Source organism: Glycine max, chromosome 19, assembly GCF_000004515.6.
Source record: "Glycine max cultivar Williams 82 chromosome 19, Glycine_max_v4.0, whole genome shotgun sequence".
NCBI classification, from domain to species: domain Eukaryota; kingdom Viridiplantae; phylum Streptophyta; class Magnoliopsida; order Fabales; family Fabaceae; genus Glycine; species Glycine max.
Window position 1 is genome coordinate 2,970,203 of NC_038255.2, and position 17,800 is coordinate 2,988,002.

The following is a 17,800-nucleotide window of genomic DNA, read 5'->3' on the forward strand; positions in this document are numbered from 1 at the left end:
GAAACCTCCTGAGGCTCTTACCCAATATTATTTCAAAAAGCTCTTTAGGCTTCACCTTTAGCAACAACTGCTAGTTGACACACACAACAACCCGTTGTGTCCCCCAAAACCTAACAAATCATAGTCACTTAATTGTCTTCCTAGTTCTCTTTAGCAATACCTCTACTAGACACACAACAACAACATGTTATGCTCCCAGAACATCAGTACGTTAGTCACCTGACTGCTTTCCTAAGCTCTCTTTAGTAGCACCTGCTATTGGCTACACACAACTACCTATTATGGTTCTTTCACACCAAGGGAGTGGTGGATAAAACACTTTTTTTTAGGAACTAGCTTTCACCTAGAGTGTTAGATAAAGGGTTTGTCTATTGACTTTTACCCTCTACTTTGGCAATCTTCTTTGCAAGTTGCTCCTTCGCATTTAATCAATTTATAAACTTGATCAAGAGCTAGCCATTTATGGCCATTGGAGTTTGAATCCAAATGATGCATGAGTTGTCTATGTTCATGCAGGTAGTCATTCTACCTTATTCAACCTCTATCATACAAGTCTATTTAGTTGTCTTCTTTGTCTTTGCTTTTGCTCCATCGTCACTAGCTTTCACCTTATAGTCTTTTGAAGAATCCATTAGGAAATATCCATTGGTGCTAGTTGAGATATTGGTGGCTTCCTCGTGAATTTGAATTTTGAATCTTTGGAAGTTTTCTGGAGATTGTTTCTACAGCTAGTCTTCTAATGAAGTGTTGTTATTGCTTTTACAATCTCTCTTCTACTTTTGGGGTTGGTGGTTCTTTTTCAACTAGGACAATCATCTTCTTTGAATTTCTATGACTTGAACTTTTTCAAAGATCACAAAGAACAACAACATCAAGATCAGTGTTTTCCAAGCTTTGATGCATCTAACTTGTGTGTGCTAGCTTCTAGAGTTCAAGACATGTTTTTCTACACGTTCAATTGCAGCATAACTTCTTATGATCTTGAAGTCATGTATAATTTATCATACATGACTTCAATTGCACCATAACTTCTACAACTAGTCTTTTAATGAAGTGTTGTTACTGCTTTTACAATCTCTCTTCTACTTTTGGTCGGTGGTTCTTTTCCAACTAAGAGAATCATCTCCTTTGAATTTCTATGACTTGGACTTTTTCAAAGATCACAAAGAACAACAACATCAAGATCAATGTTTTCCAAGCTCTGATGCATCTAACTTGTGTGTGCTAGCTTCTAGAGTTCAAGACATGTTTTTCTACACGTTCAATTGCACCATAACTTCTGATGATCTTGATCATGTATAATTTATGATATTTATCCCTTGACTCAAGCTATCTTGAACATCATTATTTCAATCATATACAACTTGTGATATATGCACTTTGATCCAAAAAACACGACTGCCTTTCCATCTTCTGAATAGTTCTTCTTTTGGTAGTCCTACTTTTTATCACTTCAATTTTACTTCATAGTGGTTTGTCATCATTAAAACACTTAGTTCTTGGAGGGACTTTGTCTCAACAATTACCACAAATGACAATCCTAGTAGCTTGTTGACACAAGTTCAATTAAACATCATGTTATAAGCAAGGGAGAAGTTCAAATACGTCAACAAAATGATCGAATGCCCAAAGAAGGGATTGACGAAGATTATTAGACCGACAACTCATTCTTGGTCTCTTGGTTCATGAACACAATTGAACCTTCCTTGCACTCAACTATATCTCATATGGAGATTGTGCAAGATTTCTAAGAGTACTTCAAGATGCAAAAATAACCTCACCAGTCTCTCAAACACAAACACAAGTGAATATATAACTCATGAATGTAGTTCAAAGGAAGGAGATTCGGGCTTGATGCAAAAGGAACAATGGAGAAGGGGTGGTGGGTGTCAACGTGAGAGGAAAGTGTGAGGGATGAAGGGGTTGTAGAAAAGGGAGGAGGGTAAGTTTGCCATTTCATAAAAACTATGGTGAGAATAGCAATTCTTTGTGCGTATTTCTTTGAAGTTTGAAAGAGCACCAAAAGCTAAATGAAAACTGAACATTGGGCCATTTTACACAAAGTCACAAACCCATTTACCATCAAATTCAAAGACAGTTGCTATATCCATTTCACTATAATACACATTTTTTACCCAAATTACATACCCTGCAAAACACACTTCCCTGGTTCAACTGTTTTCTGAAAAAAAAAACAATCCACCTCCCACATGACTCTTTCAAAAAACGCACTCCCTCGTTTTTTCAAACACTCCCCGGTTCTAAATCTTGCATATGAGACAAAAATCAAACTCTAAAATCCGATTGAACTAAATAGCCTCTCTACAAAATTAGTTTATCCATAGAATAACCACTACACAAAATTAAATTCTTTTAAATAAACAAACGGCAACAACAGCGTCTCGCCAAAGGATACTATGACGTCAATCTAATTTGTTTGGGTATATATGCTGCTTCTTTAGTGTGGTGTCATGTCGTGCTGCGCCATGCCGAGCTTAAATTCTTTAATATGTTGATAAGATCAAATTAATTATATTTTATGTGTTGCAGGAGGTACTTGGGTCATAAACATCCGTCCAAATGCAAAGAAGTTTTTTCTTTGAAAACACAATATGGCATTGCTATCTACAAAACTAAAGTTCTGAAACACTGATAACAATACCATGTGAACCTGCAAGTTTGTCTTTCTGTCTTTATCCAATTTCTAGCCTTCTACCTGTTTGTAATATTGCTAATTCAAAATGTCAAAACTATGAGCTCATACCACTTCCTCTGTAACCATTAATCAATGAATCAAGTCATGAACGAGGTTGGAGCAATTGAAGTAAAAGCACCTTGCACACTTGCTCCTCCGAAACAAAAGTAAATATCTAAATTAATTTGACTATTTTACTAAGATTGGCATGAAATGCTTTATTCACTTAGGTGTGTGATCTAACCTTAAACTTAAATAATCGAAGAGGTACAAAATCAAAGTTGAAGCTATATTAATGTACCTCTTAACGTGGTGTGTCTGCGTTTTGGGTCAATGTTTTTTTTTTTAATTTTTCATTTTTTCGGTGATCAGGGTGATGTTTTAGGTTATTGATTTATTGGTGTGAAATCTGGCAATAAATAATTAGAAGGCATCTGGAGGGGAAATGTTGGATTGTTATCAGGATATTTTCATTTGAAGTGAAATAAGATGCAATTGCATGGATTAACGAACTCGAAAATATACAAAGAATGTTTCGTAATTTTTTTACTTAGGGTAATATGATTACATATCATTGGAATCAAAATCTTCTTGAGACCCTGATTTTGTTGATTAATTCAACCATGAATGAGTTATCATTCGGTTAAAGAATGCCATGCTAGTTATTCTGATACCTTTCTCTTTTAGTGACTTTGTTTTCATTTATAACTGATGTTTTAGTTGAATGGTTTGAACCTATGAGATCAAGGAAAACTAACGCACTCTATTAGTTATTCTCATTAAGTACCAAGGGGAGTGGGTTATACTAGCTAGCTAACCTCTTTTCCTACCTAGCTAGCTATATGGTATCAAATTGATGTCTATATTTTGTAATTTTCCAAGATGACTTCTAATACTGGATTTGACCTAAGCAAGGAGCTTCCCCGAGGTGCTTAGAAATTTACCTAAACTTTCACGTTCATAGGATCCTGCCTCACTTTGGTAGGAAAGCATATGTTTAATCTAAAAGGTTTTAAGTCACGACTACCTTCTATCAACATAAAGACTTAGCAAAATGTATTATTAGTCAGATGAGTTTCACCGATTATTTTTCCTATATTAGCTAAAACAATTCAATTAAAGGAAAGTTATGATGGAATCACCCTATCACTAAAACACAATTTTGTAGGTGACATTGAAAAAGTTGCTCCCTCATTAGGATGGACATATTTCAGGGACAGCTATAAGATGCATAATTGAACCCTAGTACTCAAATTTTTCTAGAAGATGAGATCATCTTCCATATGATGAGTATTTGTGATCAACGCATATGTTCTGAACCTAGAAACACAATAAGTACATTATCATGCTCATGATCGTGAAATTAGCAACAACTCAAACCTACTCATGGTTAAGTTTTAAAACCCTCAAAAGTCGGTGTCACCAGATGATGATTATGCATTGTTGGAAGAAATTTCTCTTATGAAAAAGACATCTTTGCTAATGACTTGTTGCTCTGATACGAGTTATGACCAATAATAATACGCATGCATACCCTAACAACCTTGCACAAGAAATAAGAGCTAGCTTATTTACTATTTTTTTATCAGTATCATTCAATGAATTCATGACCCACATAAGCTATTTTTTCCTGCCTAATTGACGATCCTACACAGTGTATTGAAACTTAAATTTTCCTTTTGTATTGCCATCATATTCATAAATGATTGAAATCGATAGCTTGTTTTTTCCACTTGTACGACAAATACAGTTCGTTATTCACTAGTTTCTTTATCTAGCTAAGTACGGACTTTATTAAGGCTTCACTTCCATTTAGGTTTTATTTTTATGAAATAGACCCTAGGAAAAGTTTGGTTACACCAACATATATTAAACTTTAATTCATGTATACCCACAAGAATTTAATAAAGACAATATTTCAATTGATTATCCATTTTTCTCGTAATATTGATATTAGCTCTTCCCATTTGTTTTTAAACATTTATTTGTGATCAATTTTCTTAGGACTTAGAAGTCTATAGGTATTGAGTTTTACTATGTAAGTATGCTATCTATTAATAAACATGGCGAACACTTTGTTCTTGATTGCTGATTATATCTCTAATCTTTAACACTACTTGTGCTTAAGATTAACTTTTTTACATCAATAGAGTTGTTTGCTTTTGCTTGTTAAAATGTTTTTACTGTTGACCAGTAAAAATTGTGAATTTTCATTTGACCTATGTGATCTTGTAATTCTGGTTATATATATATATATATATATATAGAGAATTTTTTTATGAGAGTGATATTAATTTTTTTTTAAAGTCACTTTTTGTTTCAATTGTTTTTATATTAGATAGGGATCAAATGAAATGTGATTTTGTTTATGTGATTATTGATTAGTATCAAATCAGTTTAACCTTGAGTGAGACTTAAAATAAATTTTATAATATTTATTTTTTATTTTAAATGAAAAAGTTATATATATTAGATCTTTTATTAATATAAGTGATTTTTTTTATTTTATAACAATTGCTGGTGGATCATTTTTTTTAATCTGCAAAGTTACAATATATTTATATGTGAGTAGAGCACAAAGAGTGCTCCAATCTATTGTTTGCATGTGGACCTTAAATTTAAGCTTTAATTGTTTTATTTTTGAGTTGGTATTAATTTGTATTGTGTGACTTAGATGTATTTACGAAAATTAATTTTGATATCCAAACTTAGATTAGTGTACCGGTCAACATGTAATAAAAGTAAAGAAACGATCATCTCATATAGTTAATTACCATGTTCTTATCACTTAGTGTTAATTAAGTGAATCAAAATATAAGATTGTCATGGTTAGTAGTTAGTGATAATTGAAAATCTAATAACCTAAGAAAGACATCTGGACTATTCAAATATTTCCAAATACTCAAGAAACACAATGACTCTAGGTGGAAAATATAAATCAAGATCCCCTACTCCCTTGTTCCTATTGCACTAGAGTAACTAGTCTTAATTCCTTGTAACTAATTACTAATTCTATGAATGATTAAATAAGAACCTTAATTCTGTGAGCACTCTCACTTAGCAAGAACGCATTAGGTTCAGATTCTGAAGAATGCACATAACCATATACTTACATTCTTAAATCTATGTAATAATGTCTCTTAATTTTCAGTTCAACCTTTGATCCAACTTTCCAAGTGCAACCCTAATTAAGCTAAGATCAATGCATTGATTTTCAACATACTAAAGACAATAAGCAAAGAGAACAAGATTGAATCACAATATATGAAATTAAAATACAATTGAACGAACGATTCACAAAGTTAGAACAGAGTTTCATTCATTACGAAAGAAAAGGACATGAAACTGAAATTAAGAAATTAGCACAAGATAGGGGCATGGGGGAAGATCCATGATTGTAAACCATTAAAGCTCCACATTCATTCCTAGAGTACAATTCAATTAGAGAACCTTCAAGAATCTAAACTCAACTCCCTCTCCTATTAGCAACTCACAAAAATAAAGTAAAACAAAGAAAATAGAAAAAAAATGAAGTTCCCTAAAATAGTTGGAAAAAAATGCTTAATTATTTATAGGTGCAAGAATCAAGTCATCACTCAGTACTGGAAACACATTGCTAAGCAACGCTCACTTTTTAGCTCCCTCGTTGGGCGAAGACTCCAGTATTGAATATTTGAATGTCATTGTAACTGAAATGGTTGAGACTGTTATAGGTAGTTACAAAGACCCTAATTCAGCACATCAGCATAGATTGGTTGGGTACTCCATCACTGAGCGATTATTTCTTCACTAGGTGGTGCTGATATTTTTCTCAAAATCCTGCAAAGTTTCAACTGAATCTCATAAACATTTACAATATTTCTATTTCTTAATAATATTTCTAATACTTACTAAGTTATAATAATTTATAACTATATTTGTGTCATTTCAATCTTATGATTTTAGTTATTTAATTCCTTAATTTAGTTAATCAAATCATCATTAATTAATTGAATACTCATTTGCCACATAATTATTTGAAAAACATCATATGACTTTTTTAAGAAAAAATTACGCGACTTATGTGTTTTAATCTTGATTAGTCATAATAAAATTTAATAATCAATATTTATTATTCTTACTCTTAAATAAAATGATTTTCTTACTAGATATTTTTCTTCACACATATATAAAAGTGTATCATGTATGGACGTAAGAAAAACAAATTTTAATTATATAATTATGAATATATAGTTAATATTAAAACCTATTAGAGATAAAATTCATTTAGTTAATTATTAGAAGTTATTTGAGTAAGTTAGTTGGTTACTCAAGTTATAGTTACTAGAAGTTATTTGAGTAAGTTAGTGTTAGTTACTCAAGTTACTTATTTTCTATCTTTGTATAAATACATTAACTTTGTAATACTTGAATGAATGAATTGAATGAATCCTAAAATTACTTTTCATCTATCTTCCATTTCTTTCATTCCTAATATCGTTCATTTCTTTCATTCCTAATATGGTATCAGAAGTTTTTGCTTCCGTGTCTCTTGCTTCCTATTGAAGCTATTTATGATTCTGCCCGGTGGTGTGGATAATGTTACTAGCCCTCACTTTGTGGCATCGAGCCCTGACTCGAGAGGGCGTGTTGCGAGTCCCACATGAGGTGGTTCACGAGGATGATTCAGTTTTTATATAACTTGGTAGGCCACTCCCTTATGAATCATTTTTTAAGGGGACCTTTCGGATGCCTGATTGATTTGTTTTCTCTCATGGCCATGGATGTCATTGATGATTAAGTTCTTATATAACTGGGTAGGCCATCCCTTTATGCATCATTTTTTTAAGGGGACCTTTCGGATACCTGATTGATTCTTTTATTTTCTCTTATGGCCATGGATGCTTGTATTCTCCAAGCTAGAAGTGTTTTCAACACATTCCAGCTTGCAGGGGGGGTATTAGAGATAAAATTCATTTAGTTAGTTATTAGAAGTTATTTAAGTAAGTTAGTTGGTTACTCAAGTTATAGTTATTAGAAGTTATTTGAGTAAGTTAGTGTTGGTTACTCAAGTTACTTATTTTCTATCTTTCTATAAATACATCAACTTTGTAATACTTGAATGAATGAATTGAATGAATCCTAAAATTATTTTTCATTCATCTTCCATTTCTTTCATTCCTAATATCGTTCATTTCTTTCATTCCTAATATTTTTTTTCTAGTAACTAATTAAATTAATTTTATGTCTAATACCCCGCAAGCTTCTTTCATTCCTAATAAAATCCATTAAAATAATTTTGAACATTACACCCTCAATATTATGTTATCATCTGTATTATAAAATTAAAATAATGTTCTCATGTATCATATGCATATATTTTATATTTCAATTTTTCTCATCTCAATAAACTTATTTGACAAGCAAGAATATCACAATGTGGGAAAAAGTAAGCAAGATTACAAGTGATATTTGTTGAATCGATTCACTCAAAGATTTTGATTTTCTTTTTGTCAGATATGAAGCATGTGGTACTTGTATCACTTTGACAAGTGTAATAGTTACACATTTAATGGGATCATTAAGGCTATGCAGGACCATTACGATGCTTAGAGCTGGCAACGATCAAAGAAAATTTAAGGAGGGTGTCCCCATTGTCTTTGCTGCAGCCAATATGAGTCTCGGATCCATGAGACTTTTTTCCATCGCACACCACGTACGAGCACGGACATTTAAGTTTTCTATTTTAACCCTTTTTCATCACGGGACCCTTCTTTTGTCTTTTCATGCACCAAATCATTCAAGATACCCCTCCGCAACCCTATTGCCCCACTCTCATAAATTGCTCCCTCATCCTAGCAAATTACAAAAGAGCCCCTAAACTTCTTTCATGGATTCATTCACCTTGGTCACAGCCTCCTCTATTAAGTGCCAACCTTTTTTGGCAGCTCAATTTTCTCATCTGGGTAACTGGTAACTTTATAGTTAAAACTTAAAACCTATATTTAGTGGATGTCGACTTGGCTTAGCTTGGTCATCTGTTTTATGCCTTAATAGTATGGCAAAGAACGAGCGTTCACAGATCCCGATCAATATAATAATACAATGATAAAATCAGATTGGTTAAATCATTGGTTCGGTTTAGATCAGAAAATTATAAATCCGATCAATTTAGTTTGGGTCTTAGATTTTAATTTTAAGAATCCAAACCTAATCGATCTACCATATTAAAAGATATCTTTTAATTTTTTTATATTTTTATTAAGATGTAAGTGTTTGTATTAAGAAATGGCAGCGTCTTTGAAATTTTAGTTCTATTTTGATTGTCATGACTTATGATAGATTATCAAGATAGATTTGATAATCAACAGTAATTTAGTATCAATTTCTTTTTTTTTATTTATATTCTTTCAATTATTTTAATAATAAATGTGATAATCTGATTAGAACAAACCTAAACATGATTAAATTGGTTTGGTTTAGGTTGGAGAAGAAAATAAGAAAAAATTTGAATTAATCTATACTAAGTTCAGATCAAAATATACCTCAAACTCGATCTAGAGTGACCCTTTGCCTACCCCTATAGTTAGAGTTCGGCATGCGGGAAATGTAACATCATCAAGTGTAGACAACTCGGCATCTTACACACGATGATATTTCACTCAACATTGTTATTGGTCAGAGTCCTCTATCAGTCAGAACCCTCCCTAGCCATTTCTGAAACCTTGACAATCAATTTTGGTTGCTTTCAAGATTAATGATTGCCCCCAAAAATTAACACGAAATTATTTAACATGTTTTTTTCTCACTCATACATTTTCTGAGAAACTTCTAAAAGGTCACCTATCTAATAATTGCTCTAAGTCAAACATGCTTATCTATGAAGTTCTTAATTGATGAGCTACCCTAGATGCATCTTATTAGTATAGATAATATCATTTAATTCTTTTAAGTTATCCTCAATTGTATAGTATCACACATTCACAATCTCTGCAATCTCTCTCATTCTAGTGGGATTTATTTGGTGTGTTACAGGCAAGCTCACACGTGAAGCTTAATCTAGAAAGCCCAAAACTCGTAAAGTCCGCATTTCTAATGAGCTCATTTTTAGCGAGTTTGCACCCACCCTATATAGCCCGCGGGTTTAGCGGTCTGACCCGCATTTGATAATTTTAAAAAAAATAGAAAATGTCGAGGTCAAACTATGACACAAGACTTTGTGTTGGAGGCTTCGAACCTTCAAGGGTGGTGAGATGACGGAGAATGAGAATGATTGAGGAGGATCACTTGCGAAGAAGGAGAAGGTGAGGGGGGGGGGGGGGGGGTGTTGTGAGAGACTGTGAGGTGTGCGAGTCTGCAATGGAGCTGGTGGTGGCATCAATGGAGGGTGCAACAACATAGGTGACGACAGTGGTAGTCACATGCACTCAGGTGGAGGTGGTGACAATCACAAGTTAGGTGGAGAATAGGCGAAAATGAAAAACCTAACTTTCTAAACACAAAATGCAAGGCATCGAGTCTCTTAGTGTCTTAGACTTAACTTATACTACTTTTTAATAAAAAATTATTCAGCTTATACCCCTTATTTGTTAGTATTGTATTTTTTATATTAAATTAAAGAAATTAAACCTATTATTAAAAAAACCTATATTTTAAATGGGCTCAAAATATCAAGGTCTAAATACCACGATAGTTACATGTTGTAGGATTTTAGGGCAACCCGCATGTCCAAACCCAAATGCCCATCTCTACTTATGACTAAGTGCTTCAATGAATTTTGAAAGAAGCTACAATCCAAGTTTCCTTTTATTTTCAAAATTATCTTTTATTTTCAGATAAAATCTTGTTTGAGTTACTATTGGACTCCAAATGCATGGGACCTCTTCCGGTGAATTAGACTCTTTTTTCATAGTTAACTTTTTTTTAAGAATCTTATTTGAATTACTATTACACATGCACTAAATATATAAAACTTCCTTTAACAAAAATTCGAACCTTAATTAGTTTATCACATTCTGAAAGACTATTTTATTAACCTACCTCTCGTAAGTAATTACAGTCCAAGATGAAATTGGATTGTTGCATGTAATTTGGATAATTCTAAATCCTCTAAAATCTTTTTCACAAGTTTTAGATTTTAAATATATTATTTTATTTAATATTGTTTTTTTTATTAAACATTACGAAGATCAATAGAAAAATATTGTAGAAGGATGTTATTATTCTTGTAAGTTATTAAATTTCTTAATTTCAAATAATCCGTAAGAAATTAATTAATCATACTCTTCACTATGAGAAAAATAGTCTTTTCAGACTCAAACAGCCTTATCTAATTAAAGAGTTGGAGTTAGTTGTATATTAATTGAATATTTATAGATGAGATACCCAAAACCAAAGATATTATTAGATTCTCTTCTAAAAAAAATTTATTAGAAAAAATTATTAATGCTTTTTTTAAAGTCCTAATAATAAAATTTTAAAATAAAGGAAAATTCTCAAGTGATAGGTGTAATTTGAATTGAAGAGCATTTCTGACTCTTATATAGTCAATAACAGAGTAACATACTTTCTTATTCATTAATTTTCCAGTACATAATCGATCTCTATTATTGAATTTTACAAGTAATCATACATGTATGAATCATTTAATAGAGTGAGACTCAAATGATTTCGTATTTCTGATTAAATTTAGTAAAAGAAACAAGAATATATTTAAAAATGTGTTAGAAAATATATTATTACAAATATTTGTCCTAGTGTAAATTATAACGTACTCCATAATGTATGAACAAGATTTTTTTTTTTTTTTTAAACTCCTATATAGGCTTTTGCGTCTTCTCATCCTAGTGCTAGATCAAATGTTGCTCTTTTTACTAGAGATACTTTTGAACTGCGACTGATGGCTGGATATGTACCATTAGATAAGGCATCAGTTAATTGCACTAAGATACAAATCAGAAGTGGAAGAAAGTACTATCTTGGTAGGTTTGTAGCCGACCTTCAATTGATATATCCAATTTCTAGCAGAAATTCTTGATTGCTTTGAACTTTTTGGTCAAACCTAAATAAAAGCACAAAAATTAAAATTAAATTTGAGGTAAAAACTAAGGTGTATAGGGGTAACTTCAACTCATACGCTATTTTCTCATTCAAAGCAACGCTAAAGAGTTAATAAACAAATTTGATTTCATTATTTCATGAATCAAATTTAATTAACATTTTAAGTTTTTAACTTAATATATCATAAGGTATATAGCTTGATATGTACACAACATATAGTCCTTTTTTTTAATTTAATAACATTATATATATAAAGTTTTTAACCTTATATTTTTTTATATGTTTGTGTATAACTATTTGATTTTTTAATATCATTATGACCTTTTTCAAGTAAAATATATAAATTAAAGAAAAAATTAACAAATATAAGATTTGAACCTAATCCATCGAAGTTCATTATCCTGTGAACCAAAATAAGAAAGACTTAAGCTAAGAAAACAACTTCACTTTTTTAATGAGTTGAGCTTATTCTTAACAAGTTAATTAAGCCTCAATAATTAGGTTAATCTTAGTTCACCTACATCTATAATTTTAATAAATATTATTTTTAGGTGAAGGTCTATGTAAATTTAAATTAAAAACATGGGACAATTACTAGTTTTATTTCAAATAATTTTATGTAATTTTTAATCAATTTTATAGTACAAACTCTACAAATATAATTTAATTAATTGATAATAAATTTGAAAAATATCTTAAATAAGAAATAAATTTAATTAGCAAAATATGTGAAGGAAAAAAATTAAATCAAACATAAGATACAAATCATCTACCGTAATGCCTTTATCTAATTCAATCACCATAAAACAATATAGATCAATTGTTTACGAACAAAAAACATCAGGTATTCGAATTATTTCTGTTAGTGTAGTCTTTAGTTAACACAAAAAATAAATTATTAGTAATTTAGTATAGAAATTATGAGTTTGCATTAACGATATGATGCATTATATACTTTTTTTTTTTTACAGAAATGCATTATTATACTAATATTGATGTAATGGTAGTATTCATTAAATTTCTACACTTAACTTGATTCATTTTCCACTTCTACTAGTACTTGACAAGGATGTAAAGAGAATAATATATAAATAGCACTATCGAAAATAAAAAATATATTCCTACTGATATTGATTGACAGAGAAAAAGAAAAAGAAAACTCAAAATGAGCCATATGATGTATAATTAAAAACAGGCCTTAGCCATGCCATAAATACCGCTGGATGATGTATCACTTAAAAATTATGGCTATAACTTGGTATAGCTCATTGCTGTCGATGGCTTCAAAATTCTACCCAAAGTGAATGCTACGAAAAGACAATGGACACCTTTGCTTTTTATAACCGATCTTTCCATCAATCTATTATTGCATAACATATAATAATGTATAGGGTCTTCGTAATTCGTGTCTACAGGATATTAATTAAAAAATTAAAAGAAAAAATATTTATTGGGTAAATTATTAAAAAGTATAAAAAATATTATGAAGAATATAATTTCTTGTCTCTTAATTAATAAATATATTTTAATTAAATTTTTTAATCAATACCATTCAAACACTACTTAATATTTATTTAATATGTATTCACTAGCCCAAGTTGAAAAAGTGGACAATACTATATACCCTAGAGAATTCAGTTGGTAGTGATCAAAGGGTACTCTTGTAATGATATAGTCCACACACATGTACCTTACTGTTGTTAATTTAGTTTTTGTTTATTATTCCATTTATGCCGCTAACCTTTCTTCCATGCCCATCTCTTCATTTATAATTAAGTGCATGCTCCTCTCTCTCTCTTTCTCTCTCTTTATATCCCTCTCTCTCTCCCCATAGTTTTCTTTCTCTTCATATTGTGCTATATAAATAAGAGGAAAAGCTACTACAGTCTTTAGTGTTAGTTATTAGTTTCCACTTGCAAATGGGACGATCACCATGCTGCGACAAGGTAGGTTTAAAGAAAGGACCATGGACTCCAGAGGAAGATCAGAAGCTCTTAGCTTATATTGAAGAACATGGCCATGGAAGCTGGCGTGCTTTGCCAGCAAAAGCTGGTACTATATAATATATATACACTTTTTTTTGTTGTGTTAGTTTGATGTATATTGTGTATATGTTGTGAGTAATAATGTGTAAGTACACATATATGAAATTATTGCAATGTAGTATTCATGTTGTTAAATGGAACTCCTTGTGTTGTTGTTGTGTGTATGTGTATATATATATATATATATATATATATATATATATATATATATATATATATATATATATAGGACTTCAGAGGTGTGGCAAGAGTTGCAGACTAAGATGGACCAATTATCTTAGGCCTGACATTAAGAGGGGAAAATTCAGCTTGCAAGAAGAACAAACCATCATTCAACTTCATGCCCTCTTAGGAAACAGGTTTGGTATTTTTCTTTGTTGAGTAGTAGGATATTGATATATCATTATATGGTTCTATTTTTCACTTTGAAATCAAATTCTTTTGCATCTTAGTTTTCCTTTGAGCAATGTACCAGATAATTTCAAAACTCAAGACCCATTATGGATTTTTTCTTCTGTTTTGAAAATGTGAAAGTGATATTTTTGTTTTCCTTCCACAAATATTTTCCAATTTTTTTGGAAATTTATAACAAAACATGTGAAAATAATGATAATTATGTCACTGCATTTCTTACCTCAGCTTGATATTTTATTCCCATACTCACTCTACACTAACTATGAATCATTCATTTTCCGTGTGAGAGCTATAATTTCTCTTCTGCTCCTGTGCCCTTGCTGTCCAGCAGAATGTCTTAAATGCAATGACCTCTCAATTTCTTCACCCAACTATTCCAACCCTCCCCCAACAAAAAATTTCAGAAACTGTGTGCTCTGTGGCCTGTGCCATTTCCTTAAATTTTCTCCCTGACATACAAGTTTATTCGAGACGAATCTTAATTGCAAAATGATTATATATATCATATATCTTCTGCCACAATCAAAAGCAAAAATGCAATATATATATTTGTTAATAGAAAAAAAAAAAAGCAATGCCGCATAGAATTAATGTGATTATCTAATGTTCTCAACATGGTTCACATACACAAGCTTCTCATTCTCTCTCATAAGTTAAGTCACGTTTTTTTTTTATATAATACATTAACATTAAAATTATCAATTAAAAACAACATTAAATAATCTGTTTTAGTAGTTGATGGATTACTCTAGGGTTTAATATAATTTTTTAACATTGCTTTTTTTTTTTTTTGTGGTGTGTCTGCACACTATGCTTGTGTTGTCTTTGTACTCAGGTGGTCGGCAATAGCCACACACTTGCCAAAGAGAACGGACAATGAGATCAAGAACTACTGGAACACGCATATTAAGAAAAGGTTAACTAAAATGGGAATTGACCCTGTGACACACAAGCCTAAAAACGATGCACTTCTCTCTAGTGACGGTCAATCCAAAACCGCTGCAAACCTCAGCCACATGGCTCAGTGGGAGAGTGCTCGCCTTGAAGCTGAAGCAAGACTTGTAAGAGAGTCAAAAATACGTTCACATTCTCTTCAGCATCAACTTGGAAGTAGTTCTTCTACATTTGCATCTTCATCTTCAGCATCAACTTCAGCTTCAGCTCTCAATAATAATAATAAGCCAGAAGCACAGCGGCCACCACCGCCACCGTCACGATCTTCCCTTGATGTTCTCAAGGCTTGGAATAGTGGAGGGTGGTTAGAATCCAATGAAGGAAATGGTGGCATTGTAAGCAATGTTGGGGTAAGTGGGGACCTTGAGTCTCCTACTTCTACACTATCTTTCTCTGAGAATGCACCACCAATTATGAACGGAATTGGAGGAGAAAACAATAATAATAATGATAGTGCAATGCCTATGATTGAGTTTGTGGGGAATTCAGGAAATTCTTCTTCTCTTGTGAAAGAAGAAGCTGAGCAAGAGTGGAAAAGTACTTATGATAGTTCCATCACTACTACTTTTAGTTCTGGTCTGCATGAATTCACAATGAACATGGAAGGCACGTGGGCCTCTGAGTCCCTCAGGACTAGTGGCTCACATGACATTGTTGAAGAAGGCTTCACCAATCTTTTGCTTAAAACAAACTCTGACGATCCAAGTTTGTCATCAGAGGATGGTGGAGAGTCCAAGAACGGTGATGGTGGTGGTGGCACTAACAGTGATTTTTACGAAGATAATAATAATTATTGGAATAGCATTCTCAATTTAGTGAATTCTTCTCCTTCTCATTCCCCTATGTTCTAATAATGTTAATTAGTTGGGGAATGGATCATTTCAGGTTGAATTTTTACCTAATTTTGTTACGTGAAATTTTTGTGTTTATCTCTTGCTTCATATGTGTTTACAAGATTTTTATCGGGCTAAACTTATTTTATGCCTAAGAAGAAAGAGATAAATGAAATTTCACGTGACAAGGTGAGGAGAAAATTCAAAATACATTTAAGTGTTTAAAAGGGTATGTGTGAGGCACATTTAGGCAGCATATTCCTCAAAATCAAACCCAAGTCAGAAGTGGTTGATTTTCTTCCCCATCACCATAAAAGCGAACATGCTCACAGAAACATGTGGATTCCATAGAGTGGTTTTTGTTGATGTTTTAAACAGAGACTCTTTTATTTTCTATTATATTTTTATTCTTCGATCCCTTGGATGTGTGTTATTGTAATTCTCATGATAGCTTGTTTTCGAAAACAGCTTACTTGGTTGGTCGTTTCCACCATCAAATGTTCATATCAATTTGTTTGGATTTGGCTTTGGCTTTGATTTTGATCTGTTTATGTAGTCTTCGGATTTCTCTGAGTGGAGGATATGCTTGAATCTCTACTAGTCAAACTGATACTAGACAAGAGTGTGTGCGAATTAAATGACTTTTACGCCAAGTAATTAATTTTCCGGTTTTCAAACTGTATACAAAAAAATTCAATAAAGGAAACATTTAGTATGGACTTTATTGCTGTTGGTTTCATGTCGCATTCTTGCCTTTTAATGTTTATATTTTTTTCATAGATTAATTTCCATCTTACCTTATCTTGAAACTAAATTTATACAATTCCACAATTATCATACTTTCCTATTATCATAAATTCTAGCTAGTCTCAATCTCTCTAGATCTCTCTTTGAAAATTTAGAACACGTATTTGGGTTCTCTTTCTCCTCTCTATTCATTTGCTTGGTTGTCACGTCCTTTATCAAGGTGGTACCAAATACATTTTTATTTTTATTTTGGAACCAAAAATAAAGAGAAAATAACTTCTTCAGTTCGTACTATTGCTTAATTAAGATACTATTTGATGACTTGGTACTATCTTATATTATGATAAAGGGTTTTGCAGTTGAGCTCTCTATCAGAAATATGTGCATCTAGCTTAAAATTACGCAAATGAAGCCTACGATCGAAGCCAAAAAGAGTTGTTGAACCTTCGCAGTTTTAGAAGTGCAACAACTTAAATCTCCTATATTTATTTACTTGTCGCCATTAATTAGTTTTCTTGTATGGTTACATGGTTGAAATATACTATAATGATTTCTGAATTATACAATTAAACGGATTCTAACATATATTAATGAGGATTTAATATATTCACGAGAATCCAAAGCACGATGAAATTTCTCATTTTAACAATGCGAATGACATAAATTTATATATAATCTGGCATAATCATGTAATTTATTGTATGCATACTCCATCTAAGTAAAAATTGCATGACTAGTACTATTCGATTGGATATATATATATATATATATATATATATATATATATATATATATATATATATATATATATATATATATATATATATATATATATATATATATATATATATATATTGGTGCCCTCTAAAAATGTTTATATCAGTTATAAATATGTTATCTTGCTTATTGAATTAGCCTAGTAGATAGATATAAACTGTAAAATAATTAATGATTTAGGTATTTTAAACAATTTATATTGAATGATTATTTAAGGTAAGGATTTTCCATTACGAATTATTTAGGTTGTATTGTGACAATTTTTTATCAAACAAATGCAAAGGATAACATTCATT

At 31.4% G+C, this 17,800-nt stretch overlaps 1 protein-coding gene across 1 annotated transcript; it reads left to right on the forward strand.

The window, feature by feature from the left end:
- The first annotated feature begins 13,436 nt into the window (after window positions 1-13,436).
- MYB11 (protein) lies at window positions 13,437-16,376 on the forward strand. The gene is made up of 3 exons (XM_003554518.5): window positions 13,437-13,786; window positions 14,009-14,138; window positions 15,029-16,376. The coding sequence occupies exons 1-3, from the start codon at window positions 13,654-13,656 to the stop codon at window positions 15,996-15,998; spliced, it is 1,233 nt and encodes a 410-aa protein (XP_003554566.1). The 5' UTR covers window positions 13,437-13,653; the 3' UTR covers window positions 15,999-16,376.
- Window positions 16,377-17,800: the final 1,424 nt, after the last annotated feature.